At 36.9% G+C, this 21,747-nt stretch overlaps 1 protein-coding gene across 1 annotated transcript in view; it reads left to right on the top strand.

Annotated features, from left to right (window-relative positions):
* The window catches only part of LRMDA (leucine rich melanocyte differentiation associated), a 1,299,052-nt gene that overhangs the window by 698,448 nt on the left and 578,857 nt on the right, over window positions 1-21,747 (top strand). The window contains exons 3-4 of the mRNA XM_074296748.1: window positions 5,897-6,023; window positions 15,741-15,880. Of these exons, the coding sequence (XP_074152849.1) occupies window positions 5,897-6,023; window positions 15,741-15,880 (267 nt within the window). The remainder of the gene's footprint in view (window positions 1-5,896; window positions 6,024-15,740; window positions 15,881-21,747) is intronic.

The following is a 21,747-nucleotide window of genomic DNA, read 5'->3' as shown; positions in this document are numbered from 1 at the left end:
TAGAATACATTAAATAAACAATGCTTCAATGTTGTTACAATGGAGATCCAAGGCCATGTTAAGGAATAGTGTTTGATGTGCAGTAATGCTGAGCCACAGCTCTTTTTGGAGGGTAAGAGGGAGAGTAAGGAAACCCTGAGATGGGGTAAGTTCTCTTGGAAAATTCTTAGAGGCACCTTTCTATAAGTTGGCTCATCTATGAGAACATAATGTATCTATGTCAGTAATATCTGAGCAAGGACATTGATTCATTCTTTACTTTTCAGAGGTTTCCCTGGGGCCACTGTTTCCTTCGTGACCACAAAATGTCCACTGAGAGGCTTTTATATAGTAGGTCCTGTGGTAGATAGTAATTACACTGAAGGCTACAAAGAGGAATTAGATGAGGTCCTTGCTCTCAGGGAACTTACTCTCTTATAGGGTAAAAAAGAAATGGGTAATAAAAACCTGAAGAACAAAAAGTGTCAGAAGCAGGTGATCTGTAGCATTCCAGGCTGTGAAGAGGCTAAAAAAGATGAAGACTAAGAAAAAACAATTAGATTCATATATTAAAAAGTCACTGATAACCTTGGAGAAGGCAGACTTAGTGGAATATTTTGTCTTACTTTCTTCATCCACAAAATAGTTATGATAAGGCCAGCCCTGTCTTCTTTAATTAGAGATTCTGAAAACCAGGGGACAAATATATATAGAATCATAAAACCTGTAAACTGTAAAGCTCTAAGTAGAAAGTGTTAATTGTTATTATCAATTATTTTAAAAATACTTTTGTAAACTGTAAAGATATAATAATGATAATATCTGACATTTTATAGTGCCCTATTATGAGCTGGTCACTCTATTAGTTGTTCTTTACAATAATTATTTTATTTTCTAAATTTATTTATTTATAACATTCACTAAAAATTTTTTTTGAGCTCCAAATTCTCCAGACCTTCTCTCATCTATCAAAAAGCATATCAATATGTCAATTATATACATGAAAGTATTCAAAACATATTTCCATATTAGCTAGGTTTCAAAACAAAAACAAAAACAAAATGAAAAAAAAAATCATGCTTCCATTTGCAATCAGAGTGGATCAGTTTTCTCTCTGGAGGCAGATAGCATGTTTCATCATGAGTTCTTTGGAATTGTCTTCAATCAAGAGTTATTCTTTTATTTTATCCTCACTACAACCCTGGAATGTGGGTGCTATTCTTATCCCTACTTTACAGATGAGAAAACAGTTGAGAAAGCAGAGGCTGATTATCTTGCCTAGGGTCACACAGCTAGGAACTGAGACTGGATTTGAACTCAAATCTTCCTTGACCTCAGCCCAATATGCCACCTAAATAAATATAAAGTAGCATTAGCTGGGAAAATAGAATCTGTGGGGGAATGATGGAAGGCTGAGATTTGTATTCCAAGAAAGGTTCAGAGAGGAGAGAGACCTGCATGGTCTCCTTCCCTTTATGTGTCTGGCTTTCTTGAGATTTAAAAAAGTATAGCATGTTTTTGTTTTCTTTTGCTGGGCATTTTTTCCTGTTTCCGGCAGTATGGATGGACTCTTTTCCCTTTAACTTGATGCTCCGGGTGTCTGTACACAGATCAGGATCAGGACAAACCCGAAGCCTGCCTTCCTGACTTGTAGCAGCTAGCTGTCCCTTCTTGCCTCCTCCCTGCTTATGGCAAACAAACAGAAATGGCGCCAGTTTTTGTTGGCTGACTCTGGGCAAGAGGTCAAATTCTTCCCAGAAAAGACCTTTTAGGAGATGATTTGTTGTTTCAGAACCAGGGAACCACGAGGTGGTTGAGTTTTGCTGCTTTTTCCCCCCTGAGGTAGCCAGGCCTGACTGGTCTCTGTGTTCCTAGTCAAAGTAGACCCAAGGGGGCTGGGAGCATGGAAGAAGGCCCATATGGAAAGCTTAGCATAGTTGCTCATCACCTTCCTTAAAACTCTCACAAAAGAGGGTGGCTATCAGCTCCTTCTATATCCTTCACTCTTGTGGAGTGGAGATTTAGGGGGGGAGTAGCAAGTCAGCCCAGCTGATGGAGGGGACCAAGATGGGCAAGAAATGGTCATCTCCCTGCTCTTTGCAGTAGAAATGGTCCCCTGGTGCCTGCTCCACGGCTGGCTTGCCTCCTCTCTGCAAGGAAGTCTGTTGTCTGTTTAGTGTCTCTGTTTTTGTAAGCTAATGAGGGCAAAGTGTGAGCCACAGGCAATGATGCTGTGATATTAGCTGTGACAGGGAGCTTGATCATAATTATCTTAACGAGGATAGGGTTAATTACAGTGGAAACTTAAAAGTTCTCTCTGTTTGAATCAGCTGGAGCTGAATGCCTTGTGATGTTTTTTGTCATTCTGATGTGACTTTGGAAATCGCAGTGGAAGTCTCCTGGTAGCAGTTGGGGCTCCTGTGGGAGCCAAGCTGGAGCCCTGTGACGAGGTAACCGAGATGGTACCTGTGGATGAGATAATGGGCAGCTTTTGTGTCCTTAGAGTGAGGAAGAAAGCAACCTGCCCGAGTACCTCAGCCGTATTTATTAGATTTCCAGAACAGCGCTACCTGCTTGCCGCTGGGCCTTTCCATTCCAACTGGCAAAAGAACAGGCTGGCTTTGATTTCGTGATTGTGGGAGACCCCCACCACAGAGGGCTGGACCCCCTACCACAGTGATGAGCTCGAGCCGCCATCCCCAGAAGAAGGATTAGGGCTTTCCCCACCATCATTCCAGACAGAGAGGTACCTTCCCCCCCTCCATCCATGACTTTATGTATTTCTTTCTCACTTTAGACCAAGCAAAAATCAAAAAGCATCAATCTCTTAAAGCAGCAAGTACTTTTAAAAATACCATCAGTGGGTTATGTGGTATGCATTTTGACATCAAGAACACTGACAGCTGAGAAGGTTTTTTTGGGGGGGGATAATATTTATTTTTATCATCTGTCCTTCAGCTACCATTAGAGAAATTCTACATACATACAAGTATATGTGTATAGTGCTACATACATACAGATAGATGTATGTATTGCTGTATATACATATGTGTGTATAGAAATGTAACCTTGAAGCATTTCTTTCCTATATTTTTTTTCATCTCCAAATCCAACTATCACATGAAGGGATATTAACCCCAAAGACCAAAACCAGACTAGGGGACCTCCAAGGCATCTTCTTTCCTCTTTCCCTCCCAGGACCCACAGGCTTGCTTAAATTTGTTAATTGTCTCTCTCTGCTCCATTCAGGCTGCAACAATCTTGTCTTCCCCTCTCTGCCCCCCCTTCCCCTGCTTGCCTCCTCCTGCCTCCCCTGCCCCCAGTCCCCAGGCTCGGAATTTAGCTGATTAAATCACTAAGCTCGAACTGCGCTGATGACATGAAAACAACAATTAATAAGCAACCCCCCGTGTAACACAGCTCCCTTTTAACTGAGCAGCTAATAACATTACATGGCAAAAAAGCTCCAAACCAGACAGGTGTAAAGGGATTTGAGTCCAATTTTCCCAACCCTTCTCGGAAAACCCTCGCCACTATTGTGCTTCTCCTGCCTGGGCTCTGGGGAGATAATGGCTGTTTCACCAGGCAACTCCCTCTAGTGTTCTTGAGGCTTTGTCCCTCTCCATGCTATGTCATCTTGTTTTATGCTCCCCTGCAGCACTTTGGGGTCCAGCTTTCATCTCCTTGCCAGTTGCCGATTCTCATGATAAGAGTATTATATTTGCATAACATAACTCAGGGACAATGTGTATTTTGCCGCTGACAGTGACCAGAGCACCACTGATGTTTCTGCACAAAGGACTTATTAGCGTCCCATAAGGCTTGGTGGCGCTGACAGGGAGGTGGCCTGAACTCCCCTTGGCCAGCAGAGGCCTGATGCTGAAAAGTAAGCGTCAGAGATTATCCCTTATTAACCACTGATGGAGAGAGCCAGCAGGACCCACGGGAGCACTGGATCAAGGTTTTCTGGGGGAGGCTAGCCCAGCTCGGTCCAGCCTGGACTATTCTGATGAATTTGATTGGAAAAAGGGATGAGAGAACAAGAATAGCAGGCCTACAAGGATCTGAAACTTCCCCTGGCTAGCATTTTACAAGTTTTGATTTTCCCTTTCTAGACAAGGAACAATACAATCTTTGATTGTGAGGAACCTGGGAGTAAATGACATAGGGACTGGCATTCTGGGCAAAAGCTACTGTGGCATAATTGACTGAGAATTAAAGGCAGTTCTCACATTGTCTAGTCTAACTTCCTCCTTTTAGAGATGAAGAAAAGAAACCCAAAAGGTCCCATAAAAAAGTGGCTTTAATTATTAGGGGCATTTCCCAGGTGAGGAAAGTGGATCAAATCTCTCATTTTTACAGATGAGGAAACTGAGGTAAGGAGAGCCACAACCTAAACCTAGCTTACATAACTATAGTCTGCTCTCTTTCCACTGAACAACCATCAATTAGGGGGGCATATCTGCATGCTGTAAGCCCTGGGGACTTTGTGGGTATTAATTACTACCAGACAACTTGTTTGAAATCTTGCATTCTGGGTTTTGGTAGGGTTTCTAGCCCAGGGTCCTCATCTGTAAATAGGGAAATACCCTCTGAAAAAAGGCACATGTATGTTCACATAGGAAAACCTCCTTAGTATAAGCAACCTCAGAAAATGACTAAATAGTACAGACTGCATCTGCCTTATTCATCACATTTTATAAAACAGCCAGGAGATACAATGATAATCTTCCCTCTGGTCCACATAGTGCATCAGCTGTCAGGCTGTGCAATCTCAGCATATCTCTAGAAGTCTGGTAGGTGAATGAGCTGTGAATATGGGTCTGTGTGTAAGCTCCCTATGTCAGGCAGCCTTCTTTGATTAATATGTGTGTGTGTGTGTGTGTGTGTGTGTGTGCTCATGCACACATGTAGCAGCACCTCCCCCCCAATATCTATCCCCATCTAAACCATGGAAATTAAGAGTTCACTTTCAACTCTTTGTGTAAGAGCTTATTCCCTTTCTGATTTGGTTTTCTGAACTGGCTGATAATTCCCACAGATGTTTTTTGTTTTTACAGTTTTGTTTATTTACAACTTCAAGAGCCACATTTTGGGGTTCTGAACTTTTTTTAGAGAGAGAGAAATCTGCTTCCTATTAATTGAAACTCCAGCTGACACCAGGAAAGACCACTCACTTTAAAGAGTTTCACCCCTACCTCCCCTCCTCAATATCCCTCCACTTCCCATTCCTACCCCTAGCATCTTAGGCTGGAGTGATTCTGCAATCCTGCAGGGCCCTGGCATCCAAAGCAAGATACTGGGCCAGAGCAAATGAAGTGATGATTAAAACAAAAACACAACAGAAGGAGAGGCAAAAGGGGTTGGGGGAGAGGGAGTAAAAAGAAGGTGAAGGGGAGCCCTCCCTACCATTTCCTATGATTGTACGGAGGGGAACTGCTCTGCAATGATAGCTGAAGTTGTATTTATTATTGTTAGAGGGGTATGATATTTCTGGGCAGGAATGATGGATGACAACTTAAATTTGTGTCCAGGGAATGAAGGTGAACTGTGACAGAGTTATTTATCTTGGGAATGGAGGTTAGGGTCAGCCGAGGCTGGGTGCCTGAAGGCACAAGACATTGACAAATTTATCCTGCAGGCCGTATCTGAAGGCCTTTGTTTGGGATTCTGGCTACTCACTAAGTGACCCTCATCCTTCATGCTGGCAATGCGTGAAGGATGTGGTGAGGTGCCAGAGGGGGCCCCCCCTGCTCCCCCACTCCCTCTACTAATTCTTGTCATTCACTCGCCTGACAGGCACCAAGCCCAAACTATTCCCAGTCCTGAAAGGGAAGGTTAAAATATTTATTTCGGCTCATAATGGCCTCTCTGATTTAGTGGCGGATCATTTTTCCTGGTGCCTTTGTCACTGCAGGTCACTGGAAGGACTGAGCGCATTCACGGGGCTGGAGGAGCTGATCTTGGACAACAACCTTCTTGGAAACGACCTTGCGTTGCCAGGGTTACCCAGGCTCCATACCTTAACGCTCAACAAGAACCAAATATCCTTTGCACTACTGTCTACCCCTCGTCCACCCCCCACCACCACCCAAAAAAAAAAAAAGGCTTCTAAATGTCAGATGGGTTTTATGTGTCAGCTAAATTAAAGTATGTGAAATACGGGCCACGGGCAGACAAAGCGTTCTGTCTCTTGGCACTCGGGACACTTCAGAGTAATTTATTATAGGTCATTCATAAATGAAATGCACCATTATATCTTCCTGTTGCTCCATTTTAGTGTGGGGGATCTAAGTTATGGCTGTGAAGAAATCTTTTTAATAGATAAAAATAGAGAAAGAAAATAATGTCACACTGCAGAGCTTGCAAGAAGCTGGATGTTTGCTTAGGGAATGTGTGGCAGGGCGACCTCTCGTGGTGCATGCTGGGTAGTGGCGCAGAGCTAACTTTTCCCTCCCTTTGGTTCCCCGGGGTTTTCCCAGAATGAGGAAGGGGGGTGGGGAGCAGGCTGGAGAGCTGCTTGACCAAGGAAGGGCACTTTGCAGGAGAAGGAGCCCCCGATGGGGTGGAGCTGTCCTGTCTCTCTGGGGGTGTCTGAGAGTTCGAGCTGATGGAGGACGATTTTACTGTGAAATGAAAGCATTTATAACCACTGTCCCAGCCGGGGAAGTGGTCCGGATACCTAGAGAGTGACGGGAAGACAGAAAACCCACCGCTCCCTGGCTCTGCTTATCATTTACACCTTAAGACCTTAGAACATACTACTTTCGATGTGGGGAAAACGGAAATAAAGCAAAACACGGGCAATATCTAAGTCATTCTCTTCATTTTACAAAAAAGGAAACTGAGGCATGAGATGGTGAAGTGGTTTGCTCCAAGATCCCAGTTCGTTGCTAGTCCTTGTCAGTACTTCCTTCTTCCAACACAGTTTTTAGCTTTTATTTTTAGTTCTTTTTATATTTATTTAACCTGTTTTTGAGGTCATTGACTACTCTTAGACACTCTTGGATCCAAAATCTCCTCAATATGAAAAATCCTTGCCCCAATGTAGCCATACTTTCTTATACTCTGTATCTCTCATCCATGCCTTGTAACAATGTTCATGGAAGACCTGCCCAGAATGCAGATCTCCTTCCAAGTCTTTTGATATTTCATAAATACAAATGCAACAATGTTCATTATGGATCCAAGATCTCTTCAATATGAATATTCCTTGCCCCATGTATCCATGTATTTCTTATACTTTGTATCTCTCATCCATGCCCTATAAAAATGTTCACAGAGGATCTGACCAGAATGCAGATCTGCTTCCAGGTCTCTTAATATTTCATAGGTATAAATACAGCAATGTTCACCATGTTATAAGCTTTCTCTTAGGAGAACAGATTTACAGTCAGAAGGATCCTTAAAGTTGATCTAACTTAACCATTTTTTAATTTTTTTTTTTTTTTTTTTAATGAATGAAGAGGAGAGCCCAAACTGGGTGAATGATTTAAAACCATGGTGAATATGATGGGATTTTAACCCTGGGCCTCTTATTTTTGAATGCAGTGCTCCTTCCAGGATGCTCTTCTTTGATTAAGTTGTTTATATTATACTTTGCTTGCAAGTCAATCATTGTATCCCAGGCACTTAGCACATAGTAGGTGTGTTCATTAAATATTTATTAAATTGAATTGTTACAGCCACTTTAATCTACCGTGCTTCTGAGCATTGCCCTTAGGATGATTGGAATTTTTATTCTTCTGAGATTGTGGTGTTCTATGATTCACTATGAGCACTATATGATAACTGAAAATGCTACACAATTATTTCCTATTTTTCTATTAAAATTTGGAACTTGTTTATTCATCCAAAATGCCTGTATAAGATATGTAACCAGACAGTTTTCTATTCAATTGTGTAAACGTGCTCTCCCTGGCAGTTACAATTACTAGTCTGTCCTAGACCCACCAGAGTACCTTTGACCACTGTCCTCTGCAGTGTGAACTCTACCCGGCTCGCCTCCTCTGAGGCCTTCAAAGGTCTCTGGCCACGATCTCTTGAATCTATAGCTTAATAACCGGTAGCGCACTCAAGAACAGCCACGTGTAATCTTAAAAGCCTTTATTATACCTACTCACATAATTCCCTGACTTGATGCCCTGACTTGTTGGTTCCCGAGTGAACACCTGCTCAGAAGACCCACGTGTTCACTACCAAAATCCTTACCTCTTTTGGCTATCCATCTCGGCTAGGCCACCCAAGCTAGGAAGCCAGGGTGAAGAGCGCCAGGTTAAAGAGAGAGACTGCTGCCTGCAGTGGGCTTACATAGGGCCTGTGAGGTCACACACACAGCCAATCAGCGAGAGAGTCACCCATTAAGAAGCTATCTCAAAATGGACAGGATCCCACCTACAAGGCAGTCCTAATATCCACAGAAATTACTTCCGGGCCTCAATGATGCGCTGTGGCGCAGCCCATTTAAAGGGCCCTTACAAATTGCATGTTATAATTTGGGAAGAGTCACGATTCATCCATTTGTTTTTCCTGTGTGGATTAATAGAATGATTTGTGAATCAATATGGAATTTTTTGAAGTAGACCTTTTTTTCCAGTTAATCCTGAAAAATGAACATCTCACCTTCTCTAGGATATATCTCTTCTATTTTGGAATTTATGTTCATTATTCTCCATGACACTGGTGAATACCAATGGTGAGTATTAGGTTTCTTGCTTCATGCCTTGTTTGATACTGAAAATCATGAAATTAGTAAAACAATAAAGCTGTACTTATAACTGTCAAGGAATCTTTTATGATCACAGAAGCATATGGGATACTGATGTGGAGTTAGATGTGAGGGATCATTTAGCCTATATTTATTTTATAGATGAAACTTCCTAATTTTATAGATGAAACTAAGACTTGAAAAATTTAAAGGACTTATCCAAACTCATATTAATTACATGAATCAGGGAAGTCAGTGATCCAGAGTTAGTTCTTTTTCCTCTATACCATGCTGATCTTAATATATGCATGAGGCTATAATTGGCTCTAACAGTCAAATGCATAAACATTCCATAAACAATTAATATAGTAGAACCATATTCTCTATTCTATTGTGTCATCGGTGTGACATAATCTGCCATAGAGAACAAGAACTTGTCTGTTCCCTTTTCATAGTTTAAAAAAAATTTTTTTTTGAGAGGCAGTTGGGATTGTGACTTGCCCCAGGGTCACACAGCTAATAAGTTTAAATGTCTAAGAACGGATTTGAACTCAGATCCTCCTGACTCCAGGGTCACTGTGCTTTCTAGCGGTCCCTGTTCCCTTTACATATATATATATATATATATGTGTGTGTGTGTGTGTGTGTGTGTGTGTGTGTGTGTGTGTATATATATATATATATATATATATATATATATATATATACATACACACATATATGTGTATATATATATATATACACACACACATATATATATATATATATATACACATACATATATTCATCAAGGATACCCTTCATAAACATGTGGACCTTTTTCTTAATTGAAAGGAGAAAAAAATTGATAGTAGGAATGAATATCTTCTTAGTTCCTTGGGGGGGGTGTAACATGTGTTATGTTTTTCTGCATTTTTAGAATCTTCCCCTTTTTGAAATGTCTTAAATCTGGATCCCCAAGAATTTTAAAAATTGTGTCACTTCAAGCATATATTTCTGTTATCTATATTTGGACAAACCCAGAATCTCCTCTTGAAACTATATTATGTAGTGCTCTTAATGACCATTTCCTCTTAAAATGTATTGAACACTGGACTATGATAATACACATATGATAGTTCCCAATTATGATGAGAATAGACTGTCATGATAATAGTGCCAAATTTTTCCCATATAATATCAGTTTGTTATATTCTTTCCAATGTGAAACTTACAGGGAAATTAAGCAAGTAAATCCTTGCAGTTCATAAATACAAATTAGGTAATGCACAGATCGGTCAATAAACATTTATAAGTATAGGTATTATGTGTCTGGTACTATGCTAAACACTGGGGGCAAAAGATAGCATCTGTCCTCAAGGAGCTCACAATGTAATGAATAAATGTATAGCATTGTAGTACAATGGTTAGAGGCTGTTGTTGGAGTCAGAATACCTTAATTTAAGTCTTGTCTTTGACACAAAATACCTATGAGATCACGGGCACATCACATGATGTCCAAGGCAATTGTCCAAGTCTGCTAATTAGAGTCAACTTGTTGATCTACATCGCTGGAGGGAATTTTTATTCTAGGAGTTCCCTATAGCAGTACAATGACAAAACATATGCAAACATCTACATGTGAACATGTGTCTTCTTTAGGATATTTTCTAGGATATCAACTTACACTTGAAACTTGAATACCCCACAATGGTAATTTTTGAGTTCACATGCCTAAAACTATAACGGTGCACTCACCTTTCATAGCCAGCCAGGCTTTTACTAGTAAACAAAGAGTTAAACAATTAAAAAGAAAACAAAGAAAATAAAAGTGTCCTTAGGAAAAGGTGGAGAACAATTACAAGCAAAAGAAGTTGATGGGAAGAAAGGAAAGGGAATAGTATGGGATAAAGGAGAAAGAAATAAATGTATAAATGAGGAAAAGGAAAATAAATCAGTATTTAAAACAAAATCCTCAGGGAAAACTTTTAAAAATGGCTGAGAGGGAAGAGAGAACAGCCTGTAGGAATAGGGTTGCATAAAGAATTTTAAAGAAAAATACTGTTTGGGCATGTACACATATATTGTATTTAACTTACACTTTAACATATTTAACATGCATTGGTCAACCTGCCATCTGGGGGAAGGGATGGAGGGAAGGAGGGGAAAAGTTGAAACAAAAAGGTTTTGCAATTGTCAATACTGGAAAATTACCTATGCATAATTTTTTTGTAAAAATTAAATAAATTAATAAGAAAAATAACTATGTGGACAAAATAATGACGTAAAAGGAAAGGAAGGAATAATATATAAAAACACTATTAGAGAAAGAAAATAGGAGGGAGTTCAAAACAAAAATCTAATTTGATAACTTTAAATGTGAATGGACAAAATAATCTAATAAAACAAAAGAGAATAACAGAATAGATAAGAAAGCAAAACATTGCAATCTTTTGTTTATAAGAAATATATCTAAAAGAAACAAAATTATGTAGAATTAAAATGAGAGGTTAAAATATTTTTCTTTATGTAATTTAAAAAAAAAGAAGTAGTAGTTTCAATCATATTATTGTCAAAAGAGGAAAGATCCATAGTATCAGTAAAACACACAACACAGACACACACACACACACACACACACACACACACACACACCAAAGAAATGACAATGAACCAATATGCATGATGTGAGAGTTATTAACTAAATTAGTGAAGGAAAAAATGATTAAATTGCCAAAAATATAACAACACACCAATATTAGCACATTTTAGTGGTCTTTTCCCAGCATTGGACAGATTTAAGAGAAAGATAAACAAAAGAAGAAAATCTGGAGAAATCAGATCTAAAAGATTAATGTTTTTTTCTGGATGGGACCACTAAAGAATATACATGTAACTCAGCACCACATGTCATTTTTACAATAATAAACCATATATTAAGGCACAGAGAAGTTACAAATAAATCTTCATGATTTTTCAAAGATCATTAACAGTGGCTCAGAAATCATATCAATCATTTCTTTTAAGTTGTAGTTTATTTTAGCTAAGTCACTTGAAATCAAGGAAAGCTAGTTGTACTTTTTTGATCTTCTTATTTATCTTGGCTATCAGTGCCCATATACTTACTCTTTTCTTCCTTCCATCTAAAGACTATGTCCTTGGCAGAGAAAATAGAAGCAACCCCCCCCCCAAAAAAAAAAAAAAACAAACAAACCAAAAAAAGCTTTATACTTAACTCTCTCTTTCTATAGTCCATATATCCCATCAGTGGCTCTATGCTTTCTTTGGTGTTTTCCTTTTCTTCAATATAGCTAAAAATTATTTTATTATTAGTCTTAGCTTTCTTCATCAGTCTGAGTTTTTTGAACTTTAGAATTCCTGACATTTCACAGAAAATAGTGACTCCTTAAAAAAATGAATATGTTGTCTTTATTTCCACCTTCTATACATGTTTTCTTAAAATTTAAGTTGTTTGGAGAGCTCTCTATATATCAATATTGGTTTCTAGATAATCATCCATTTTCTTTCTCATTGAAATTGTTTTTCTTTATATCTTCAGAATTTCTTTTGTCAATACCATCCATTTCTCCTGGGCTGACATTTTCTATAGTAGTGAATGGGATCCTAAATACCTTTCTGAATCCTTTAAAATCTACTTCCTTGAGATATAGTGTGTATTTTCCTATCTTCCTGGAATAGAGGGACTTATGATGCTGGAGTAAAATATTCAATTTAATTTATAGGTTCTACCAGGTCCTATCAAGCCAAGACATGGCTTTACTAGTGAAAGTAGTATGTATACTTGATCTATTATAAATAGTATGTACTTCGTAATCAAATATGTATATGTACATTCATATATATATATATATATATATATATACATACATACACACATAGATATATATATGTGTGTGTGTGTGTGTGTATGTGTGTACACATATACATATATGGATGTATAACATTTCCTTCTCATCTGTCCCCAAACTTAGTCACTACTTTCACATGGAAAACTTCCATTAATGTCATATTGCACAATTTAAATGAACTCTTAGCCTTTGAAGTTGAAGATTAGAGCTACACTATCATAATTTTGCTAATTATTCTCCTAGACTGAGAACTTGACTGATTTTCTTTCTTTTTTCTTTATGTACAGCCTCATATAAAATAGATCCTGAAAAGGAACTTGGAGGTAATTTAATTTCAATGAGTTACCTAGGAACGTTTAGTCCCATTATATCACATTTCTAGTACCTATATAACAGACAACATAATTTCTTACTTCATTATACATTGAGATTTTTAAAATATTCTGCATTGTATTGGAAGTGTGCCTAGAGTAATATCAAAATTTTCTGTATATTTTGGGTTTGTTATATAATAAATGTGACCTGCAATAGGAAGCTGGAAAATCTCATTCCAATTGCCACTGTGTGACTTGTTTTTTGTGATCTTGGGCCAATTACCTAATTTCTCTGGGCCTCAATTTCTATATCTGTAAAATGATAATGAACCCTTGCCTTCCCCTAGGTTGATGTGGGCATAGGATATAATTATAGGTGATGAGGTTTTAGTATTAATAAGGGATCAAAACTCATCAACTTTCATTGATTAAGTCAAATGGAATCATATTATTGAAAAATCAAAAATTGAACACATGCTTGAAGGATTTAAAAAACAAGGGCTTGGAAACAGTTCAAAGCAGGTCTGCCAGTAATCAAATGAAGAACTTAGCTCTTGAGAGGGAATCCTTGGGGATTGGGAGACAAAAGAGAATTCTCCCTTTCCCCATTGGCCATGGTATCATGACGTACATCTACTTGCCCAGAATGAGATATTCTGTCTAACAGTGAGAGAATTCAAGGCATCCTTGAAGTAATAAAACCAACCACTGTCCAGACATAGACACAGAGAAGTAGTCACTTGAATATGGAAGCAGCTTTGAAGAGAAGAACCCCTGGCAGCCTAGAAAAGAGCCATTCAAACATTCAAGAGACAACTATTCTTGGCAGTTGAGAAGTGAGCCAGACAGAACAGATTCTGAGAACTCAGTTGGAGGACTTGTCCAGGAGATATCTTATAACCAAGGGGTGCTTTGAGAGGACTTCATGAAGAGAGGAAGGACTATGACGCCTAATGTTAGTAGAAGAGTGAATGGCCCTGGCCATAAATTTTGATTGCTTTTAAAATGACAAAGTAAATAGAACTCATGAGTGGTAAGGCAAAAGAGCAAAGATGCACGGTCTGTGCTTCAGGTCAAGGGGAAAACAAAGCAGAACACTTGGCATGTTTACTTCATTTCTTAACAATGCTAATAGGATTCTTGAAGTATGTCTGGTGTTTGAACTTCTGTTTAAAATTATTAAACAGTTTCTCTAACTCAGTGATGTCATTAGCTATACTTTTTAAGTCTCAGCTTTCTGAAAGGCCACATCCTAAATTTCTATATCTGTCCTTATTTATATTATCAATTAAATTTTGTTTTATAAACATTTATTAAGTCCCATGATATATCATTCTCTGAAAATAAAAAGACAAAAATGAGGTTTAGAAAGTCCCCATTCTCAAGAAGCTTATATCCTACAGGGTAAAACAGCATGTAAACATATAATTAAATATGAAAAGAACTGAGGAAGAAGAGAACACTAATCTAGAGGAATGAAGAAAGGCCTTCTATAGAGAATGCTGCTAGACCTTGAAAGAATTATGATTTTGGTGTGAAATGAGAAAGGAGTATATTCTAGGCATTGAAGATAATGGAATACTGAGGTCAGAGTACAGTAAGTAGACTAGACCAGTATATCTGGAATATAAACCATGTAACAGGGAGATCGATGAGATAAATCTTTAAAAATAGGCTGCAGTCAGATTGCACAGGTCTTTACATACCAATCTAAGAAAATTTTATTTTATCCTATAGTCAGGGAAATGATGTCATTGACTTGCACTTTAGGAAGATTAGTTTTGCAGGTGGATGGATGGATAGATGAATCAGAGAAGAAAGTGGAAAGCCAGAGTTCAATTGGGAGACTGTTGCATTGATCAAGGTGGGAGATGATGAAGGCTTAAGGTAAGGTAAGGTGTGAGGTATGAATAGAGAGAAAGGATGGAAATAGAGTGTACATCTGTGCATATGTATGCATGTGTATGCACACACACACACACACATATATATATATATATACAGAGAGAGAGAGAGAGAGAGAGAGAGAGAGAGAAAGAGAGAGAGAGAGAGAGAGAGAGAGAGAGAGAGAGAGAGAGAGAGAGAGAGAGAGAGAAATAGATAGATAGATTAAAGGGGCCATGTAGTGATTATTGGTGATAATTGCTCCCTCCCTCCCTACTTTTCTATTTTTCTATTTTCTTCCTCTCCTTTCTTTCCCCTTTTTCTATCTTGTGATATTCTGTTCCTTACAATGTTAGATTTATAGGTGAAAATGGTGCTTTCCAGCACTTAATATAAAGTAGATATGGAGATATAAAGAAAGTTCCCAGTGACTAAACATGGCTTGATCCCATTGGCACTCTTTGCATCTCTTTGCGTCTCTGCATTTTTCTTTTATTTATTTGCAGTCTATACTCTATTTCTGCCAGTCATACCCATCCTGTGGAGACCATCAGAACTTAAGAAAAAAACATTTCATTGTATGTCATATTGCTTGATTATTAGAGAATTACTTTACTTGAGTGGAAAAAAAAATTGGGTGGGGAGAGATGGATGTTATCACCATGAGAGAAGAGACTGATTCCTACCTTTCCATGGGATTTGAGGAAGGGAATATAGGCCTAGAAGTGGGGTGCAGCAGTGAGGGAAGACCCTGGAAGTAGGGATTGGGTATTATTGCACCATGTTTTTGTATGAGAGAGGAACAGATATGGCACTGACAACAGGGAGAAATGATGGTACCATGAAGCAAAGCTCCATTCGTTTTGTTGGGTTATACCTCTGACATCTAATTTCATGGTCATGTTCATGGTGAATTCTGACACTTTCCTGTTGTAAATGATCATTGAGGTAGGCACAGCAAATTGTGACTTTCTCCTTTTTGGGCCAATATCCTTAATTCTTTGACACATCACAGACTTGGAGGGGCTGCTGGACCATTTGGCCAAAGCGACGCCTGCCCTGGAATATCTCAGCCTGCTAGGCAATATGGCTTGTCCCAATGAGCTGGTCAGCTTGGAAAAGGATGAAGATGACTACAAGAGATACAGGTAATGTTCTGGGGCTCCTGGGGTAGCGGGTTAGGAAAACAGTGCTTCTCTAGAGCTCCTGTTAACCTGTGGGCTGAATATTTGATTTTATAAATTGCTATTAAATTATTAATGTTCCCAGTGGGTTAAACATTTGCCACGGATAAGAACCAGTGATTCTACTTCCTCAAACTGAATAAAACTAAGAAAAATTCTATAATAAGTTTTATTTGTATAGGCAATGTGGTACAGTAGAGTACTGTTTTGAGATTAGAAAGAAAATGGTTCAAATCCCACCAATGACCTTCTCTAGTACCGTGAAATTGGACAAATCCCAGAATCTTCCTCAACCTCAGAAAGCTTTCTTGGAGTCATTTACAAAATTAAAGATTTGTGGATCTGCATTGGTAAGATTTTCCTTTTTCCCATCTTTGTCTAGTTCCATTAAATTTTGTTTGTATGTTTGTTTTTAAATAATTTTATAAGCTTATGGTGAAGGAGAAATGGTTTTAGGTGAGTATCTCTGAACTCCAATAGCAATTGTGGCCTTTATTACAGTCTAGCACTTAGTTATATGTGCCATGTACTATTCTCTTCGGTATTTGTAACAATTTCCCGCATAGAATAGAAGCTCTCTGATGTCAGGGGCCATGCCAACTAATTTTTTCTCTTCCTTCTCCTTATCCTCATTCTCCTCCTCCTCCTCCTGCTCCTGCTTCTGCTTCTTTTACTTCTTTCTCTTGCTTCTTCCCATTCTTCTTTTCTTCCCTTCCTCCTTCTGTGTCTCCTCTTTCTACTTTCCCTTCTTCTCTTTCCCTTTTTCTCCTTCTCCTTGTCTTCCTCCTCCTTCTTTTTGTTCTTATTGTTCTTGTTCTTCTGTTCCTCTTCCTTCTACTTCTTATTCTCTTCTTTCTCCTCCTCCTTTTTCTTTTTCTTGTTCTCTTCCTCTTCCTTCTCCTTTTTTTTTTTTCCACTTGGAACATTTAGTAAATATCTTTTTGTTTAATTGAAGTGCCTTGAAGCCTTCTCCCTTTAAATTGGTCTAAAATTAACCAATTGGATGACTGAATTACCTTTATTCTGGTGTTCCCTCAAACACAACAACTTAAGGAGGCAGTTGGAGGGAGAGTATGATTTTGATGGCTCACAATAAGTTAAAGGATTGAAATGAATTTCAATATCTTCACAGAAACTTTGAACTAGGATTTTTAGGGATAATTTAGTGTAATCAACCCTCTTTTACAATAGTTTACACACAGACACACAGATACACACACACATATATATTATATATATTTAATTTATTTAAGCTAATTGCTTTTTTGATGTAACTGTCATTCTTAGATACCAAAATCCTACCAGGCTCCAACTGAGCTGAAATATATATATATTTATATATATACACACACACACATATATGAAAAATGGTTAATAAAATTAAAGGAAATATTGACCATGTCTAACAATGTATCACATTTTGCCCAAGTAATGCCCGGTTTCTCTGTCAAAAAAAAAAAATAATAATAATAATAATTTCTATAGTTCTTTAAGGTTTTCAAAGTGCTTTATATATTTTAATTTGTTTGAACCTCAAAGTAATCTTAAAACATTAATTATTATTATTATTATTATTATTATTATTATTATTATATCCATTTTGTAGATGATAAAAATGTAGATAAAAGTTAAGTGATTTGGTTAGGTTCACACAGCTAATATGTGTCTAAAGGAGGATTTGATCTTCCTGACTCTAAACCCTCTGCTCCACCTATTATTCTTTTCACCAAACTGTCCCTATGAGGAAAGCATGTCATATTCCATTTTTTCTGCCAAAACTATTATTAATTTTTTTCAGTTATTCAGAGTTAGACTTCCTTTGAATGATTCTTTTATTTATATTGATGCAGTAATGATGTAAATTATTCTATTTCTGTTTATTTCATTTATATAAAAGTTTTCCTGTTTTTTATGAATTTTTCATATTCATCATTTTTTACTACACAATATTCTATTATATACATCTACAACATATTGTTCAATCACTTCCCAAATGCTGGTTGTTCCTTTTGTTTCTACTTCTTGTTTCCACAAAAAGTGCTTCAATGGAATTTATATACACATATACAGACAGACACAAACACACAGTTCTTTTTGTTTCTATTTTGTGTTTCCACAAAAATTGCTTTGATAGAATATGTATATGTGTATGTATATATACATATATAATTTATTTATATTTACGTGCATATTATATATACATAATATGTGTATATATTATATGTATTTTATATATATTTATGTATATGGATATGGATATGGATATGGATAGATAAATAATCCAGAACAGTTGGACCAATTCTCAATGCCACTAGCTTTGCATTAAAGTGCTTTTTCACAATCCTTCAAACTCTATTTCCTGTTTTTGTCATTGTGTTCAAATTGCAGAGTGTGAGGCAAAATGTCAAAGTTGTTTTAACTTGAATTTCCCTTATTGTTAGTAATTTGGATATTTTCTTATGGATGTTAATAGTTTGAAATTCAAAAAATAACTTCATAGTTTTTAATATGAATCAAATTATCTATTAATGAATACCTCTTGATATTAAATATTTTGTCTGGATTTCCTGTATATTAAATACCAATTTTATCAATGGTATTTGATCCAAATATTTTTTGTCATTTAGTCTTCTCTCTTTGTCTATATTGCTTTAATTCATATGAAGTTTTTCAGCTTTTTGATTATATGATAAAAATTATGTCTTCTATAATCACCATTATCATTCTTTAATCAAGAATTATCCCCTAAATTGTCATTGTGAAAGATATTGATTTATATTCTCTTCTATTATATTTTCATGTAACCTTTTGAATTTATATTATATATTCATTTGCAGTTTGTTACGATACATAGTATAAGAAACTGCCCTAACTCTAATTTATGTCAATTTATTTTTGTAGCAATGCCTGTCAAGTAGAGAATCTTTCTCCCAAGAAGTTCTTATTCTTAGATTTATCAAACACTTAGAGGTTCCCTGAGTAGGAGTAGAACCCAAGACACAATATCTTTTTTTTTTTTTTTCAGTAGATGAGAAAATGACCAAAAATATAGAAAACTTAGATTATCTCTTTCAAGTCATGTGACTGATTAAAGAGCAAGGAGATAGTGTTTGAGTCAAGTTTTGAATAGATTCTTCAATATTTACTAACTGGTAACTATGGTCAAGTCACTTAAGTTCAATGAGATAGTTTAATTTCTTTATCCATAAAGTGGGGATAATAATAATCATAGCACCTTTTTATTTTAATAGGCTTTAAGACTCAAAATAATCTATATCATATGTTTCATAATAATTAATAAGAATAAGTTGTTATAAATTATTATTACTATTTGTTGTAAAAAATAAGATTTATACCTTTTCTGAAGGAGGGAATATTCATATTTAGGAGTGACAAAAAGGATATGGAAATAGAATGAGTTATAAGAGGAAGAAGGAGAATAAGGAGAATGATGTGTTTCTTTTCAAATGTTCTTTGGCTTGCCTTACTTTAATCCACCCTCCACACTGTTCCTAAAGCAATCCACTTTCAAGGTAATTCTCACTATCTCCTCCCTTCTGAAAAAATTGATAGCTTTTGAAATCCATAATAAGCTTAATTATCTAAACTTTCTATCTTTCCATGGTCACTATATATTATTCCCTCTCCCACTTTCTGTGATCTAGTAAAAACAAGATTTTTATGTTCCTCATACACAACATTCTGTTTCCTTCTTCATGACTTTATATTGGCCTGGAATGCATTTTCTCTTCATTCATTCATTCATTCGTTTGTTTATTTATTTATTTGGTTCAAGATACAGCTAAAGCATCACCATCTACATTAAGCTTTTCCTGAAGCCACCTGCTCTAGCTGCTAGTGCCCTTCTTTCCAGCTACCTTGTGTTTAAGTACTTTGTATTTATTCTCTTTATATTTATTCTGCATATGCTTACATACTATTGCTATTCCCTGCCTTCCTCTCCACCCTTATTTGAAACTCCTAGCAAATAGGGTTGATTCATTCATCCTCTTTTTATCCTTAGTGATTAACACAGTGATTGCCATAAATAGAAAGTAATTGAATAATAAAATCATTTGATTGATCTGAGCAAAACAAGGGTGGAAAATAAGAGAATCAGGAAGGCAATGTGTTTACCTACTGATGCCTTCTAAGTATCTGGCTCCAAAGCTGGAGTTTCCTAGTTTCTTTTGCTCTTCCTAATTTCTGAGAGAATGCCTAAGTCTTTCTTTAGCCCCAATGTAAGTTTCTATCATATCATAATTTAGTTTCTCTGAAATCTATTTAACCCTGGAGTTTGTGTTTATTGTGGAGAAAAGGCTCTTAAGCTCCTGAAAAAGTATTTTTTCAACCTTTCTCCCTTAAAGTGGGAAGTTTGCCTGCTACCCAGATTTTACCCAGAGCCCAATTGTGATGCCTCTATGTAAATTTATGTGACATTTTCACTAGAGAATTGCTTAAAAAATGAATGATCTTTCTACAGTTTATTGTTTTTCACTTTAAGTACATTTTCTGACAATATGTCCCCTATTAATCATTTAAGCAATAGTAGAGGCTTTAAGGAAGCTTATTCAGAAGTAGGAGCCCATGGTTCATTTAGTGCTGTCTGAAAAAAAAAAAATCTTATTGATTGACATCTTCTGTGGTTATGTGATGTAATATTTATAATATGTCACCTCGCTGTACATCAAAACAAGTATGTCTGTTGTTTCATTTTCATGGGAGATGTTGATTTGATAGAGGTCAGACTAATCTTGGGTCACATTGTGGCAGACTGCTGGGTTAGAAAGAGGAAGGGACTGAATTTATGTTATCTATTGAAAACTGCAAGGATCTTGTTATAGGCTTCTCCCTTGCCCACCTTTCTTGACTTATCTTTTCCTCTCCTCTTCATCCCACCTCCATCATCACTGAATTTTTTTTTTGGGGGGGGCCTTGGTGGCCTCTGTAAAAAAAGACAATTACAACTCATTTTGCAAGTGAATATACTTCTGAGCTTCTCAGTGTCAGCCTGCTGTGAAGCAAAAGGGAAAACTTTCTATGATTTTCCCATAGGCCATTATAGGTTCATTATAGCTTCTAGTTGGGCATATACCATATTATTTGCTGATAAGAATATACTGTTTCTGAGAGTGAGGAGCCTATACTTAGCTATGTGCACACCCTGGTGTTATTTTTAGTATTAATTTTAAATGGAAGTAAGTGATTAGAAAAGGAGGAGGGCTGGTGACCTAATGAGAATAAGGGATAACTGAAGTGGAAATATTAATCATTGTGAAGTCAGAGAGCCTGGCTTTAAAAACTTCTCTTTTACTATGTGTTTGACTTTGAAGAAGTCACTTAAACTTCCTTTATTTATCTAGAAAAGTGAAGAAATTGGACCGCTTAGCTTGTGAGATCCCTTCTAGCTCTCAGACTATGGTTCTTGTCATCTGTGGGGTATCAAAAAAATTTGAGGAAGACCTTCCTTCCTGACCAAGCACATTAGGTTGATCCAATATTATATTTCACCTATGTCAAGTTTCTGGGAGAACATGGCACAGAGTGACACAGGATGGTCAGGTTTAGAAGCAATGTGAGCTTTATCATAATCTCAGAATGATGGAGTCTTGAACTAAATGGAATCATGAGATTTAGGAATAGAGAATTAGCTTAAGGAGCAGAGTGAAGCATACAGTAACCAGTCATTGTTTATTTTGTTCTTAATAAATATACTCAGTTTTATTTTAAATTTTGTTTATACCATTTCCCATATGTTTATAACGTCCTTATCAACTATATTGGCTCCTTCCTTATAATGATGTAAAGTAATCCAAAATAATTTGACCTAA

Source organism: Sminthopsis crassicaudata, chromosome 2, assembly GCF_048593235.1.
Source record: "Sminthopsis crassicaudata isolate SCR6 chromosome 2, ASM4859323v1, whole genome shotgun sequence".
In the NCBI taxonomy this organism is placed as follows: Eukaryota; Metazoa; Chordata; class Mammalia; order Dasyuromorphia; family Dasyuridae; genus Sminthopsis; species Sminthopsis crassicaudata.
This window is presented reverse-complemented; position numbering and strand designations above follow the sequence as displayed.